The following is a 15,325-nucleotide window of genomic DNA, read 5'->3' on the forward strand; positions in this document are numbered from 1 at the left end:
GGCTACGAACCTATCCAACATTTCCTTAGTAAAGGTATCACCAGAATGCTTATTGCTCCAAGTAAACCACTCCCCCTACACCCCACATCATTGAGAAAATTCTCCATCAACACTTTTCTAAACAGCTTCATCTACTTCTCATCCCTTTGCTTACCCCCTCTCTTCTTATCTTGAAAAATAATTTCATTAAAGTACCCAAACACACACAAGGGACGTGCACACAAGGTTACAAATCATTAAGCAACTTTCAAGATTCTTGCCTCTTAGCAGTTTCATGATGACCATAAAACCCAATGAGAAAGCACCTGTTACTCATCCCCTCCCCTGAAACCAGGCACTGATGTGTCTTTGAGAAAAATTAAAAATCTCAACCAATCTTCCTGCTTCCATAACAAAGCCAACCCCACTTTCCTTCCCACAGCATCAACAACAAAGCACACTTCAAAACATAATTTCCTTCTAACAACCTCCATTTCACTTGATCTAAGATTGGTTTCGATAAGAAAAACCAAGTTGGGCTTCAATTCCTCCACCATTAGATGAAGATCTCGAACTATCCGAGGGTTCCCAAGCCCTTTCTTTGTTGTTAGTTGACATTTTCTTAAATCTATTTGGTCTATAAATGCAATCTTCTAAATTGTTGAAATTAGAAAACCTCAATACCCAAATTGATGATATGTTTTAATGATTGTTTATCATATAATAACTTCAAAGATATGTTTAATTTAGCTCGATTACAGACAAGAGATGAATTTCTATGTAAAAAATCAATTTGGTATGAAATTATGTAAATTTGAAGACTTAGAGCATGAGATAGACGGGCATATAGAGTGAGCTATAAATTTGATATTGTAACATTTGTTGCCCAATAAATTGTTTTCTTCTTCTATATACAATAATAAATATTATAGACCTATTTGATCCACCAATTTCTCAGCATAAGTCTTACATCTTGCATAAAAATGCCTTTGTGTAAAGGGGTTTTTCCTCATGTAGGCCCAAGTAACAAGCTCATGAGGGATCTCGGGAAAATGGTGGGGAGAGTCCAATCCAGCCCAACGACCCTCCTCTAAAAAAAGTCACTGGGCCTCTGCGGAGTACTCAACCCATAAGCAAAACCAATCCGTGAAGCAACCCTCACGCCAGAAAGACGAACGATAGGGACAAATGAGACTCGTTGCCCTGACACACCCCAGTGACACCTAACCCTCGATCTCCTGACAGAAAGTATGGAGAGACTCGACAATGATCACTCGCAGGCTAAAGTCTAATCAGGGAGTCACGTCGCATTAAAGGATATTAACCAAACAACAGTCGAAGTAACATGAGCCACCTAAGGCAAGGTACAGGATGTCCCCATCCAAAAATCTCGTATAAAAACCGACCCACAGGTACAAAAAACTCTCTAAGCTCTTGCACTCTCGCACAAACTACTAAGTAGATATAATGAGTTAAGCATCGGAGACTCTCCGGCCTCCCCCCCTCGACTCCTCCTCCTCATTTCCCTGTTTTCTTGAGTGTGTAGGTATAAAAGTCCAAGCCCAAGTTGCTGGAACCCTGCCCAAAAGCGTACGGAACACAACGTTAACACCATGAATCCTAATCTTATTCTTTTCAAGACATTCATGATTTCTTTGTTTAGTTGTTTCTTTTACTATTTATCTTGAAATTCTCATATATACTAATTCATATGGTACATCTAAAATCACTCAAAATATACCTAAAATGAAAAAAAGAAAATTAAGCACGGTTTGGATAGTAAAAATATTTCATCTCATCTTATTTCATCATTATAACTTTCTTAAATTTTTATACAAAATATAATAAACAATTCAACTTTTTCAAATTTTAAAATAATAATAATATTAAAAAATAATATTTTATTTTATTTTTAATTTTTATCTAAAATTATTTTATCTTATTTTACTATCCAAATCTCACCTTGTACTTTTCTTTACAGCTATTGTTGCAGGAATCAATATCTCCGTCACAACCATAATGGTATAGGCTGTCTTGAAGAGAAAAAGAATAAATAATAACAATAAATAAAGAAAGGCAATAGCAGGACCTAAATAGTAAATGCCATTATGTTTTATTGATTTTTATAGAGGTCATTGACCCTCCCACCCAATTAAGAGCTGAATTAGTTCCCAACTGAATTGTTAAAGACTTTTAACCTTTGACTTCTTGTTACAGCCACGTCACCTCACATTGAAAATTAAATTTGATTTATTTGACACCCGTGGACAAACACGTTGTCATGCGCATCTTAGCGGAATATTCCTCCTACGCGTCAGACTCCCACCCCACCAACACAAAGTTAACAACTTACTTTTATCAAAAAAAAAAAAAGTTAACAACTTACTTAAAAAGAGGAAAGAGCGAATTGACGACTTCGTCCTCTTTGCTATTTTTCTTTCATGACTAAAACGCCGACGTTTATGCATTTGCGGCTATCAGCATTCCCCTCATTTCCACGCCAATATATATCCGAAGGTTCCCCCTTTGTGTCCCTCGCTCCTGCCAGTACTAGACTGATTCACTCTCCGATTCCGCCTTCGTCGAAAAACCCATTCGTTTCTCAGTCCCCTCGATCTCGATCTAATGGCGAAAGAACCAGTCCGTGTCCTCGTTACTGGAGCCGCAGGTATCAAATCCATTACCACTTTCTTGTTGCATCAGATCTATCACTTTCATTTTTTTAATGATTCATCGCTTTTGTCTGAGACTCAATCCTACTATTTTTTGGTGTTCTGCATTCAATTTAGTCTGCTCGGAGATTGGTTTAGATCTGGTACATGACGATCTACAAAATGTCCCATGTGTGCGAAGAGAATCACTGATCTTTTGATTCTATATTTCATTTTTACTTTTTTTTCATGATTAAGAAGCAATAACGCAGATCCGTGCTTGTGATTGACTTTTTTTAACACTTTTTTTTTTTTAATTTGCTGATTGAGCTGGACAGAGTATGTAGTTGTTTGAATCTGGTGTAAATTTTGTTGGTTCGGTTGCATTCTTTGTGATCTGTACTCTAAGAGGTAAGTTTTAGTTTATCGTATGAAAAAAAATCCAATATGCGGATCTTCGCTTGGGGTGCAATATTTGGTTTATGTCACGATGGTTGGTGTTGTTAATGCTTTTCCCCCCCTCCAAATATTGAATTTATTTCTTTGCTTTGGCCACTAATCAAATCCATGATTTATCGATAATTGAATAAAACAGTGAAACGACTCGACTCTCCGATATTAAATCTCGCACGGTAACAACGAAATACCAATTGAGCGAGATATTTAAGGTTTAGGTAAGGAGAATATCAGTATTGGTACACGAAATGCTTTTTCAATGTGTGGGTCGTGTTGCCAAAACATGTTCTACAGCTTGAGCAACATCGTCATGATGATTCTTCAACCATCCACATGACACTGTTGGTACCATGCTCAATATAACCTTGGGAACTTGTTATTTGTTTCCTATTTTAATTCTTTATCATAGAAAGGTAGCATTAGCACCTGATACAGTAATTCTGTGGTTGCCCGCTATTCAACATTCTCTTTATAATTTATATTTTGAGTGATGTGCTGAGGATCTATTGCTGGATTTGCAGGACAAATTGGATATGCACTTGTCCCTATGATTGCTCGGGGAGTGATGTTGGGTGCCGACCAGCCTGTAATCCTGCACATGCTCGATATCCCACCTGCTGCAGAGGCATTGAATGGGGTGAACATGGAGTTGGTGGATGCTGCATTCCCTCTTCTTAAAGGTATGGCAATGCTCTTTAATGGGTCAAATGACTCAAGAATCTGGATGCCCCAGCATTTTACTGATATTAATGATATGTAAGATTATGACTGACGTATGGTGTGATATATCAACAGGTGTTGTTGCTACAACTGATGTTGTCGAGGCATGCACTGGGGTTAACATTGCAATCATGGTTGGTGGGTTCCCAAGGAAAGAAGGCATGGAAAGGAAAGATGTGATGTCGAAAAATGTGTCAATTTACAAGTCTCAGGCTTCTGCCCTTGAAAAACATGCAGCTGCAAACTGCAAGGTGAATGAGTTTCTTAAAATATGGAAAATAAATTTTTGGGTAATTTTGGTGTCTAAGATGATTGAATTCACCTAATCATCTATTATGTGCCATCTCAAATCTGAAATCCTCTTGCAGCACAGATGGCAGTTAAAAGCTGGAAACAAATTTTGCGTTATTTTTTCTCCCTTTTTCTTAAATGCATCCTGATATCAACTCAAATAATGTGACAGTGTAGAAATCTAAAGGTTCTCTGAAAACTTCAAGCGTGTATGTATGCCCCCTGAGCACTAGATGGTTTTATTGATGTTTAGATTGTAGTTACAAATTTATCACTTCGGTCAATGATGTCTAGTTTGAATGGCACCTCCTTCCCTTGTAAGCAAAGGGTGGAGCGTCAAGTTGTAGGCTCAAGATCTCCATGTAAACTTACCAAGAAGAAATCATTACTCAGGGTCAGTTAATTTCAAATAGCTACTTTGACAAGTCATGATAGCTGGCATGGATTGGAGTGGCACCTGTTGTGAATTTGGAACCTTTCTTGTGTACTAAACCAATTAGTTTGAAGTCAAGTAGAACTTGACAGGCGATTTTGTGTCTTTGTGATGCCCATACATGAAAATGAACAAGCAAGTTCTTGTATATGAATTTGGACCAATTTACTTTTTTGAGCGTGCACTTATTGCTTCTGCTTCCCATGCAGGTCTTGGTTGTTGCTAACCCAGCAAATACCAATGCACTGATCTTGAAGGAATTTGCACCATCTATCCCAGAGAAAAACATTACTTGTTTGACAAGACTGGATCATAACAGAGCTTTGGGTCAGGTTTCTGAGAGACTGAATGTTCAGGTTTCAGATGTTAAAAATGTTATTATCTGGGGAAATCATTCGTCAACCCAGTATCCTGATGTCAGCCACGCAACAGTGAAAACACCATCTGGAGAGAAGCCTGTCCCTGCGCTTGTTGCTGATGATGCATGGTATGAAACTGGATAATGCTCAATTTTGATGAGTTTTTGGTTTAAATTCATTTGTATTGATATAAGTTCCTTTATTAAAGGTTGAAGGGAGAGTTCATAACTACTGTTCAACAACGCGGTGCTGCAATTATCAAAGCTAGGAAGCAGTCAAGTGCATTGTCAGCTGCCAGCTCTGCTTGTGACCACATACGTGATTGGGTCCTAGGAACCCCAGAGGTTCGTAATATTCTCTCTGTTCATTGATTGTATCCTGTGTAAAAGTTGGTTTCCTATCATTGACAATTTTGGTTGTAAATTCAGGGCACTTGGGTGTCCATGGGGGTGTACTCTGATGGTTCATACAATGTACCTGCTGGACTCATTTATTCATTCCCCATCACTTGCCGCAATGGAGAGTGGACGATAGTTAAAGGTAATTTCACGCAACACAACTAATTTTGGGATTTTAAGGTCAATTATATTGAAGATGTAGCAACAATATTAACTAATGATTGGCATTAGATGATGCTCAACGTGCATATAGGGTTCAAGCTATGACCTCAGCTTTAAGAGGGATGAGATAGCCAGTTTAAAGTTTTATCATGTCGAGGGAGAGTATATTTTTCTTTTGGGGGGGGGGGGGGGGGGGGGGGGGGTTGGGGGGAGGTTGGAGGTTGAGGTTCGGGTTCAAGGCTGCTGCTGCCTTTTTACAGTGCCGTCTGAGCTCTCCCATCTTCTTGCACTTGGGTTATGCCTTTTGTGTAGTTGAATTAAAAAAGCTCTCCCATCTGCTTTATCATTGCCTTTGAATGATGGAAATTAAGATCTGGTTGTTATTTTGAGTTGTATGTTCAGGTACTGTTAATGGCTTCAATATAAAAAAGTTGTTTGTAAATAGGATATTTTATTCTCTTTGGTTGTCTTCAGTGTAGGATTCTTTTGTTGAAACTCACCTTTTGTTGTTATCGTTTTTATCTGCCCAGGACTTTCAATCGATGACTTCTCAAGGAAGAAGCTGGACTTGACAGCAGAGGAGCTCACCGAGGAGAAGGCCTTGGCTTACTCATGCCTCGCTTGAATGCTCTCGTTCCTTATATAACGTGGTATTACGTCTGGCTTTTTCTTGTTTGTCTCTAGAAGTAGCTTGCAGTTTTGAATAATGCCATTGTTAAAGATTTAGAGAAACTGTTAATGATGGAGAGGCTGCTTCTTTGGATTTTATATTTGTCGCAGCTTTCATTTCTACTCGGACGGTTGAATTTGTAACGGTTATCCTTATATCACGTGCTATCAAATGCACATTTGAACATTTGAAGTGGCTTTGTGGATCTATAATTTGTGGGTTTTTTTGTTGGTTCTCCCCCCTTTTGCGTAATTGGGATTTGATGACTGGTTATTTTGATGGTTGCCATGTGCTAGCCGTTCCTGATTGCGATGAATCCGTTCATAACTTCCCTGGCTGGTGTTACTGATGTTTTTATTTTATGAAAAATGTTACTTTTCCTACTTAATTTGTCTTTTTATTTTGACAAATCATGTAATTTATTTTATTTTTAATTTTTTTTATTTAATAATTAAGAAAGTTACTATTAGTGTATTGATATTTTTTTATATTTTTTTAAAAATATTTTAAAATGATAAAAAAAATTGAATAAAAAAAATAAATAAAAAAATGAAAAGGCCAATTTAACCTGTCGGTTACTTAGAGCGGGTTATTCTGAGCGGAGAACAGCACTGTTCTTATTTTATTGAGGAGTTGGCACAAGCTTGGCACAAGATTAACGTCATCTTTAATTGTGTTGTATTAACTTAATTCAGATAATTAGTTATAAGTTAACACTTGTCCAGATAATCAGAAACTAAAGGCAGTGGTTTTTAGACGGTAGTCTGCAGCTGTTCAGCACCAGAAATCATCCTTCACTTGTTGCCGTTGGAAAAATTATTTGGCGTTTTCAGAGCATAGATGACCGGTAGTACTTCTATCCTGTTATAAATGTCATGTTTACATAATTATTAATTTTTAATGACATACCACGCATGTTAGGATAAGTAGTTTTTTGGCATTTTATTTTTTATTTTTTGATAAACTGGTTGAAAATTTTAATTAAATTTACTAGCCGATAGATGATGAGGATATGCGATAATCTTCGAGTTCATTTGGATTGAGAAATATTCTCAATTTATCTCATTTTATTATTATAATTTTTTTTAAATATTTATAAAAAATATAATAAATAATTCAATTTTTTCTAATCTCAAATAATAATAATATTAAAAAAATAATATTTTAATAATATTTAATTCAACTTTTATCTTTTATTTAAAATTATCTCATCTCAATTCATCTTATCTTATTTTATCTAACTATTCAAACTGCTCCTAAATCAACTTTGCTAGTTGAAGAGTGGTCCCTCGATCGTCTCTGTAGCGACCGAGTGAGCATAGTTTTGTACAGGGACTATATCCATTTCGTACTGGCCAAAATATCAGACGTACCGGCCTAAATTTCGGCCTGTACCGGCCGATATTTCGGCTAGTGTTTTTTTTTTTTTCATTTTTTCAAACTACAAGTTTATTTTTTAATCTTCAATTTAGACTAGACTATTTATAATTTATATATATTTATATATAATTTATTTATATATAGACTATTATTTTGAAATATAATTTTTATATATAATTTATTTATATATCGACTATTTCGAAATATTATCCTGAAATGCTATTTCGAAACGGTATTGATATTGAAATATTTTATTTCAGTATCTTGATCGATACAATATCCGATACGGTATTCAAAACATTGCTAGTGTGTGGTTACCGAAATCAATCCCCTTCGGGGCCCAGAAATCCTCGTAGAATTTGCGCTCACACACCCATAATAGACAATCTAGTGATCTACATCCTTTCGCAGTCCACATTGTCGGGCATCAATTCTGGTATGGGACCATCTTTCGAGGATTTTGTTGAAGAGAAACACTCAGCCCCTGCAAAAATGGTTAACATAAACACAAGAGTTGCTGGGCTCGTCAATAAAAAAAGGCCAAGCTTTTAGGTATCATCTCATTAAATGGCGGAAGTTACCCAACAAACCCTCCAGGCACCTGGCCAATCTCAATCGCTTCCATCCCTCCGGTTCCAGGTCGTGATATTGATTTATTTAGCTTTTGGTTGAAAACTTATTTGACACGGTATGAGAATTCCATGGAATAATCCCATTTGAATTAAGTTAAGGAACAGGAAAAAGGATATGAAGCGGGATAGAGTGCAATGGCCAAGACTTTTAAAATAATGAAACACCGGTTAAGTATTTAACAAGATGTGCGTAGAAGTAGAATCAACTTTAGAATAATAAATCCAAGTGCAGTGACTTTTAAACACATCGGGTCAAAAGGGAAAGGAAAAAAAAAAAGAAGAAATAAAGCAGCAAATGGCAGTCAAAATCGATGAAATTATGAGAGAAATTCTGGAAAATCCCATAAAAATAGTGATTTTTTAATTCATCTTTAGAAAATATCTTCTTTTTTTTTTTTTTTTTTTTTCTGGGGGAGTGGGGGAGTGGGGGCAATTCAATCCTAGGATATAGTACTACTTTAACCTGGTGATGTAAAGTATTTGCATTTCATTTGATGTAAAATTATAAAGAAACCACAAGAGATAGAACTGCATGCGTAATCAGTGGCGTTTAAAAAAAAAAAAAAGTGTGGCTGGCATTAGATATTGTGGAAGAAAACCTTATGAAAGAACGAGGAAGTAGCATAAGATAATTAATTAGCAAAGACTAGAAATTGTGATGAGTAAACGATCAACTCCAGCAAAGACTAGAAATTGTGATGAGTAAACGATCAAACTCCAATGGAAAAGGCAGTAGTACACTGATGGGGTAGTGGAAAATATATAAAGATCCCAGAGGCCATATCTAAAGAGAGAGCCATTCCCGTCTCTATTCCACCTTTCATGTTTTTTCCAAGTTTGATTAGCAAGGTGAAGTGATACTGTTGTTGGTTAGTGTTTAAAGTAGTCACGTTGACAGAAAAATAAAAAGGAGCCAAATACATTGAAACTAATTAAATACGTGATATCTGTTTTAATGGCGGTCTGGCCTGTTCTCTCAATCAACGCAGTTTTATGATTGGGTGTATAAGCTTTACATAGTCAGCAAAGGTTGGCAAGTCTATTCTCAATCTCTTTATCTGTATCCATCATTTTCTCTTCTTTTCTTTTCTTTTCTTTTCTTTTCTTTTCTTTTCTTTTTTTTTTTTATCAATTTCTTTGCTCCATGCATTAATGGTCGTCCTCCTTCATCTGCATGCGTTATTTGTGATTTTTGCTCCTTTGAAGTCGAATAGTCAATAGACCATGGTTCTTGCCTTTCTCACCAGAATGTGCATAGCAAAACTGTTAAATAATAAAATCTCTTTCTTCTCGTAAACTTAAATTTTTTAAATAAATAATAATTTCACATACTATCAAAACAAAGATCAAGAATTTAAATTTGACTCTGTACTCTATCTCACTCAATTAAATATTACACATGTATATTGAGCTCACTCATTAAAGAGAGTGTTAATAATATAATACAAGCAATTAAATCTATCTCTTCACCTGACATCATAACTGAGCTCTTGAATTCAATTAAATATTCCAACTTTTGGTTCACTTATTAAGAATGAGTCTAATGGCGAAGATGAGTTTTAAGATCTACATTTATTTTTTTATTTTTTTGCATTAAAATCTAGATTTTAATCTTCCGTAATAGCAATTAATTACTTCTTTTCTGTCCCATTTCTGAGATTGTTATATGATCAATTATAATGCTATTTATTACGTTGTACACCTTGAAATCTTATTAATTTCAGGCCAGTTATTTGTCAAATCGACTAATTCAAATACCAGCTGCAAGTTAAAATTCTTTAGGGCTGGTTTGTTCACATAAAATTAAACTATCTCATTTCATCTCATATAATCATTATAATTTTTTTAAACTCTCTCACAAAATATAATAAACAATTCAACATTTTCAAATATCAAAATAAAAATTATATTATAATAATATTTTATTCAACTTTCAACACAATATTTCATCTCATTTCATTTGAAATGTATAACCAAACCAGAACTTAATCTTCTATGACCAACTCAACAATTTACCCCAAGCAAAGAAAAAATCTTATTCCTTTTCATTTTCCACGATCAGATCAAATAAATAATTTATCCAAAGCAAAGAAAGAACTTCATATTCCTCGAACGAACAAAAATTAATGCCATGAAATGCAACGTACAATTAATTCATTGTTGTCATCTTCATTATATATATATATATATATATATATTATGGTAACTAAAAAATTGACAAGGATAAGCTGAAGAAGCATAATTTATTTGTTCAATGAAAGATTAGAATGCGAAGATATATTATATATATATATACTCTGTTCTTGATCTGTACGCAGTCCTCCTGTCACTTTACAAAGCTGTTTCTAAGTAATTAATCTCTTTTTTTCCCTATAATTCCTTTCAATTCACCACAATTGTTACCGGCTAGTTTAGATGTATTTTTCCTCATTGCCAAGACCTGATTTTAGTTTTTCAATGGATGATTAATTACAGCTTTTGGACTTTGGAGACACATCTGCCCCACACTAAACATTAGTGCTGTCCTTTCGTTGTTGCAACGGTCAAAACGTGATACCATGAAAGCCATTGATCAAATCCTCCAAACCGCCAAACAGAAAGAGAGACTTTCAAAATTCTGATAATTCCGGTGAACCCCCGGCTCCGATGAAAAGGTTGTACCAGAACTCCATGCCATCGTCAATAATTGAGCCATAAGGATAGCCTGGTTCCACTTGTTCGATTGAATTGAAGGGCGGATACTGAGCTTGTGATTCATCGGTGATCCCCGGTAAATCAAACGGCGCCATGGTGTTCTCGGGCAGTGGTGGTTCAAACCACAAACTAATGTCATCAATCTCAGGAAAAGTTCCCGACAAGTCCATGTCTTCAGCCTTAATATGGCTCATCATGTAATTGTGATTTGGTTCCATGTTTAACGTAACTGAGGCATCCGTGGCCGATGAAAAATCACTAGAAGATGGTTGAGGTGAAGTTGATGTGTATGCTGGACTCTCAAACCCTTGATGGGAAGCAAGATTAAAGTTGGAGGATTGCGATTGGCTTTGGGCATTGGAATCACAGTTCGTAGACTGCAGGATGGTTTCTGGGTTTGTCTGGTTTCGTTTCAGTCTTTTCTTCAAGTGGGTGTGCCAGACATTTTTTATTTCGTTGTCAGTTCGTCCTGGTAATTTAGCTGCAATGGCTGACCACCTGAAAAATGGAGGAAAAAAAGTTTCGTTAATGATGTTGATTTGTATGTGCTAGTAGAAGTAGTGGCGGCCAGAAGAAGAAAAGCTTATTTCTATTTATACAATTAAATAACTAGCTAATAGATTCTAATTCTCACAATCATGCACATAATATAGACATGTATCATGGCTGCATGTGCTGCGCGCAACAATATTGTTGCAGCCTGCATGTCGGGTCAACCTAGAGAATCTTTCAGCCCCACTACTTGATTTTCTTAAGAGATAAATCTTCCTTTTTTTTCTTCAGGCCAGCAATGGCTTCTAGTCCCCACTACATGTGAAAAAAAGACTAGTACATTCGTAGCAATGGCTCCAGTGACCTCCAACTGATTGAAAAGACTACTTGAAAGCTTTTGGATTATAGAATCTCTATCAAGATTTATGCATACCTATTCCCTAGCATAAATACAATGACTTGCTTATAAATTTACTGTCTCTTATGGTTCGTGTCGGCACCAATGAATTTATTTATGAAATAACCAGAAAGAAAGACAATATTCTCTTAAAGTTGAAAAACTACTCCAGTATTGATGCATACCTATTCCCTAGCATTTCATGCAACTTAATGATTGTGTCCTCTTCTTCTCTGCTGAAGTTTCCTCTCTTGATATCTGGCCGCAAGTAGTTTGTCCAGCGGAGTCTGCAACTCTTCCCACATCGTAGCAGACCTACACAAAACAGAGGAAATGGGCAAACAGATCATTATTAAGATAACTAATGATTAGTTCCCAGTTTTCATATACCCTAATTAAACATGTATATCTCTTTTTTTTATCCCTTCTTTGAAACTTTTTCGTTGGATTAATTCTATGTAGTGATGATATCTCTATGGCCTGGACCTGTTCATAGAGAAAAACAGGTAGGAATTTGTAGTTACCGGCTTGCTTTGGAAGCGCACGCCAATTGCCATGGCCATAGTTTTGGATGTAGGAGATCAAAATCTGATCTTCTTCAGAAGTCCAAGGCCCCTTCTTTAGACCGACTTTGTCACAGCAAGGAGCTCTCACCATGATGATCTCAAATATTTCTTCTCCAAGTCTTTTCGCACTCTCTCAAATGCTCTTTCCCTTTACTTTTTCAAATGAGATCCGTGAGCTCAAAATCTTCCTAGCCCTGGTTTGGATATTTATAGTTGAAATATTCCACATTCCGCAAGTAGCTTGAACAGATCAAGACAAAAGGAGCATCATAAGGATTATTTCATTCTTGGCAACTTCCGGGAAGGAGCTGGATCTCTCCCCTCACGAAGAAAAATAAACCTAAATATATACAATTAATAGTATTGCAATTAACTCTTAGGTTTTAACTTTTAGCGACTGCTGAAAGCACACGAGGAAGTGAGTCAGATGGAAGATCGTTCCTCTTTTTATAGAATAAACATTTATATTACAAAACGCAGCCAAAAAGACGCCCTTTTTGACATTTAGTACTCTCTTCATAATTACTAGTTTTCTACTGAAGAGATCGATCGAACCCGTGCGATATATAAAACCCTTACTTTTTAAATATCTTTTCCTCAAAATTAGATTATTTAAATGAAAATTACAACATCAGATATGAAAATGCATGGTGGGCAGTCAGCGACTCAGCATGCACTTCCATGCATATAATTTCTTATTAGCATTTTTATCTTGTTTATAGCTGCCATGCACTACTTAACATCATTAACATGATTTGGAGATTTTTTTCAATAATTTTATAACATTTAGGAATCGTTTGGATACAGAAATTATCTCATTTCATCTCATTATTACAATTTTCTTAAATTTCTACACAAAATATAGTAAACAATTCAACTTTTTTAAATTTTAAAATAATAATAATAATAATAATAAATATTTTAATAATATTTTATTCAACTCATTTAAAATCATATCATCTTACCTCATCTCACTATTCAAACGAGCCCTTAGTTGCATATAGAAAGTATTAAATGTTGTAGAGTTTACATATTATATTTATCTATCTTCAAAGCTGCATGTTTGTACAAAGAATTATATAGTTTGCCGATTCGTTATGGTATATATTTTTAAAAATTCCAGCTTTAGACTAATTTGCACTATGATCTCATTATCTTGAATATGGATTAGCTTTCTTATTTGGGTGAATGTGTGAAATTTCTTGCCATCCACGCGCAGTCTAATCAGAGTGACACGATGGAGAATAGGATCAAATCAAGCTAAATCTATGATGCATGCAGGTTAGTAAGTCGAATATACCCAACTATATGTATTTGCCCTCCAAATTTTGGAGTTTAGTGGAGAACACTTGCAATTGCATTGACATTAATCTCATAAAGAGATGTCAAAGGACCTCAAAGTAGAATTACATTCAAGTTTCTCGATCATGCAGACTAGGGGATACATATATACATGAGGATTGGACATGAATGCATGTAAGAGTTCATGGATAGGATTAGGGAGGTTAGCATTTACCAAATGGAATTGGGATTAAATTATACATACAGGTAATCAATTAAGAGAGAGTTTAGTGCGATTAGATTTGCCCCATTTAATTTCTGTGTATTTGAATCATAAACAGTACCACAAAGAACAAAAGACAGTTTGTCATTTTGACTTGGTCAATAGGAGGAAATTGATCGATCAAATAGCCACGTACGTGCCACTGGAAATTAGCTAGGATAATAATTGTTAATATTTTTTGACGAAACTCATAAGACTAATGATCATCGTACGATACTGCGAGGATGCGATCCAGAGTCAAATACAGCGACAATGGTGATGAACTCATCATTGTCCTCTTAATGCATGGCATTTGGTTGCAAAGTGCACATGGACAAGTGTATCTCGTCGGTACGTGGAACATTGCCAATAAAATGACTTGCCATTTCCTCATTGGACAAGCCGATTGGTTTGACTGGACTAGTCAATGAATAATATCATTGTAAGAGAACAAGACATTGGAGACCTTTATTAATAGGAATTTCTCAATTAATTTAATTAACTGAAAATTTTCATATTATTATATATATGAGCAATGCTAGATACAGTCTCTATTTGGAGACTGCAATGCAAGCCTAGGCAATTTTATCTTTAAATTTTTTTAAAATTACAAAACTATCATTCCTGAAATGATATTTTTTCTCATTTAATAAGGAGCTTGCACATGTAATCCCCAAGTGGGGACTGCAAATAGAATTTCTCTATATATATATATATATAGATAATACGAACGTGGCTAAAAGTACGCCCAAAACTTTTATTTCTTTTGTGAAAATGTATTTATTTATTAAAAATAAGTATAATAAAATTGAAATCCTGTTCTCCTTCCAAAAGGAAAATTAAAATGGAATGCGGCCATGACTTCCACATGCATATTGATCATATATATATAGCAAATTGAATAATGGGTACATGTATATGCATAGTCCAAAAAAATAATGATTACAAAAAGATATGACTCCGGCTGCATATATAGCTATTCTATGCGTATTAAAATTTAAAACATTGTTTTCAACTACGAAAAAAGAACCAAAAATAAATAAGAACTCTTGGTGAAGAGTAGGAAACGAGCCGGAATATGGAATTTCAATTATGCAGTCAAATTTTGACCAATATATATATATATATATATAGATATGCACGTTTGTGGTCTATGACCAAAGGCTTGGCCATACGCCTGCAGCCTTCATTACCAAATCCTTTTCGTTCTAAAATCGTGTGGCCTGATGTCTAATACACCCAAAAAAAAAAAAAAAAAGCCTTGCTATCGTAATTAATGCACCGTTTTTTTGCTTTTTTGCAAATTTTCTACCCCAACAATTATCTACAATATACGAACCTTTATTATTACATTTTATTGACATGGTAGTATGGGTTTAACAGAAAATTACTAATAAGCTGTTTCCTATGTATCGCACATGCCATCTTAATTATTATTCGGAATTACAGAGAATGTATATATATATATATATATATATATGTGCGCAACGCGCACGCGTGAG

The 15,325-nt window shown here is 35.2% G+C and overlaps 2 protein-coding genes across 2 annotated transcripts; one reads left to right on the forward strand and one right to left on the reverse strand.

Moving 5' to 3' along the window:
* The first annotated feature begins 2,446 nt into the window (after window positions 1-2,446).
* Window positions 2,447-6,355, forward strand: LOC108981044 (malate dehydrogenase). Its single transcript, XM_018952116.2, has 7 exons — window positions 2,447-2,647; window positions 3,608-3,766; window positions 3,882-4,057; window positions 4,740-5,017; window positions 5,098-5,233; window positions 5,318-5,429; window positions 5,980-6,355. Exons 1-7 carry the CDS (start codon window positions 2,605-2,607, stop codon window positions 6,072-6,074), a joined length of 999 nt encoding a protein of 332 aa, XP_018807661.2. The 5' UTR covers window positions 2,447-2,604; the 3' UTR covers window positions 6,075-6,355.
* Window positions 6,356-10,386: 4,031 nt separating this feature from the next.
* On the reverse strand, window positions 10,387-12,470 carry LOC108981042 (transcription factor MYB13-like). Its single transcript, XM_018952114.2, has 3 exons — window positions 12,239-12,470; window positions 11,900-12,029; window positions 10,387-11,323 (listed from the first exon to the last, which is right to left on the reverse strand). Exons 1-3 carry the CDS (start codon window positions 12,369-12,371, stop codon window positions 10,741-10,743), a joined length of 846 nt encoding a protein of 281 aa, XP_018807659.1. The 5' UTR covers window positions 12,372-12,470; the 3' UTR covers window positions 10,387-10,740.
* Window positions 12,471-15,325: the final 2,855 nt, after the last annotated feature.

This window comes from Juglans regia, chromosome 7 (genome assembly GCF_001411555.2).
Source record: "Juglans regia cultivar Chandler chromosome 7, Walnut 2.0, whole genome shotgun sequence".
Taxonomy (NCBI): Eukaryota; Viridiplantae; Streptophyta; class Magnoliopsida; order Fagales; family Juglandaceae; genus Juglans; species Juglans regia.

Coding starts and splice junctions, on each gene's coding strand:
- LOC108981042 (XM_018952114.2), bottom strand. CDS start 12,371: ATGGTGAGAGCTCCTTGCTGTGACAAAGTCGGTCTAAAGAAGGGGCCT. Junction 12,030..12,238: donor TGCGCTTCCAAAGCAAGCCG/GTAACTACAAAT, acceptor TGTTTTGTGTAG/GTCTGCTACGATGTGGGAAG. Junction 11,324..11,899: donor CATGAAATGCTAGGGAATAG/GTATGCATCAAT, acceptor TCCATTTTTCAG/GTGGTCAGCCATTGCAGCTA.
- LOC108981044 (XM_018952116.2), top strand. CDS start 2,605: ATGGCGAAAGAACCAGTCCGTGTCCTCGTTACTGGAGCCGCAG. Junction 5,018..5,097: donor CTTGTTGCTGATGATGCATG/GTATGAAACTGG, acceptor CCTTTATTAAAG/GTTGAAGGGAGAGTTCATAA. Junction 5,234..5,317: donor GGGTCCTAGGAACCCCAGAG/GTTCGTAATATT, acceptor TTGTAAATTCAG/GGCACTTGGGTGTCCATGGG.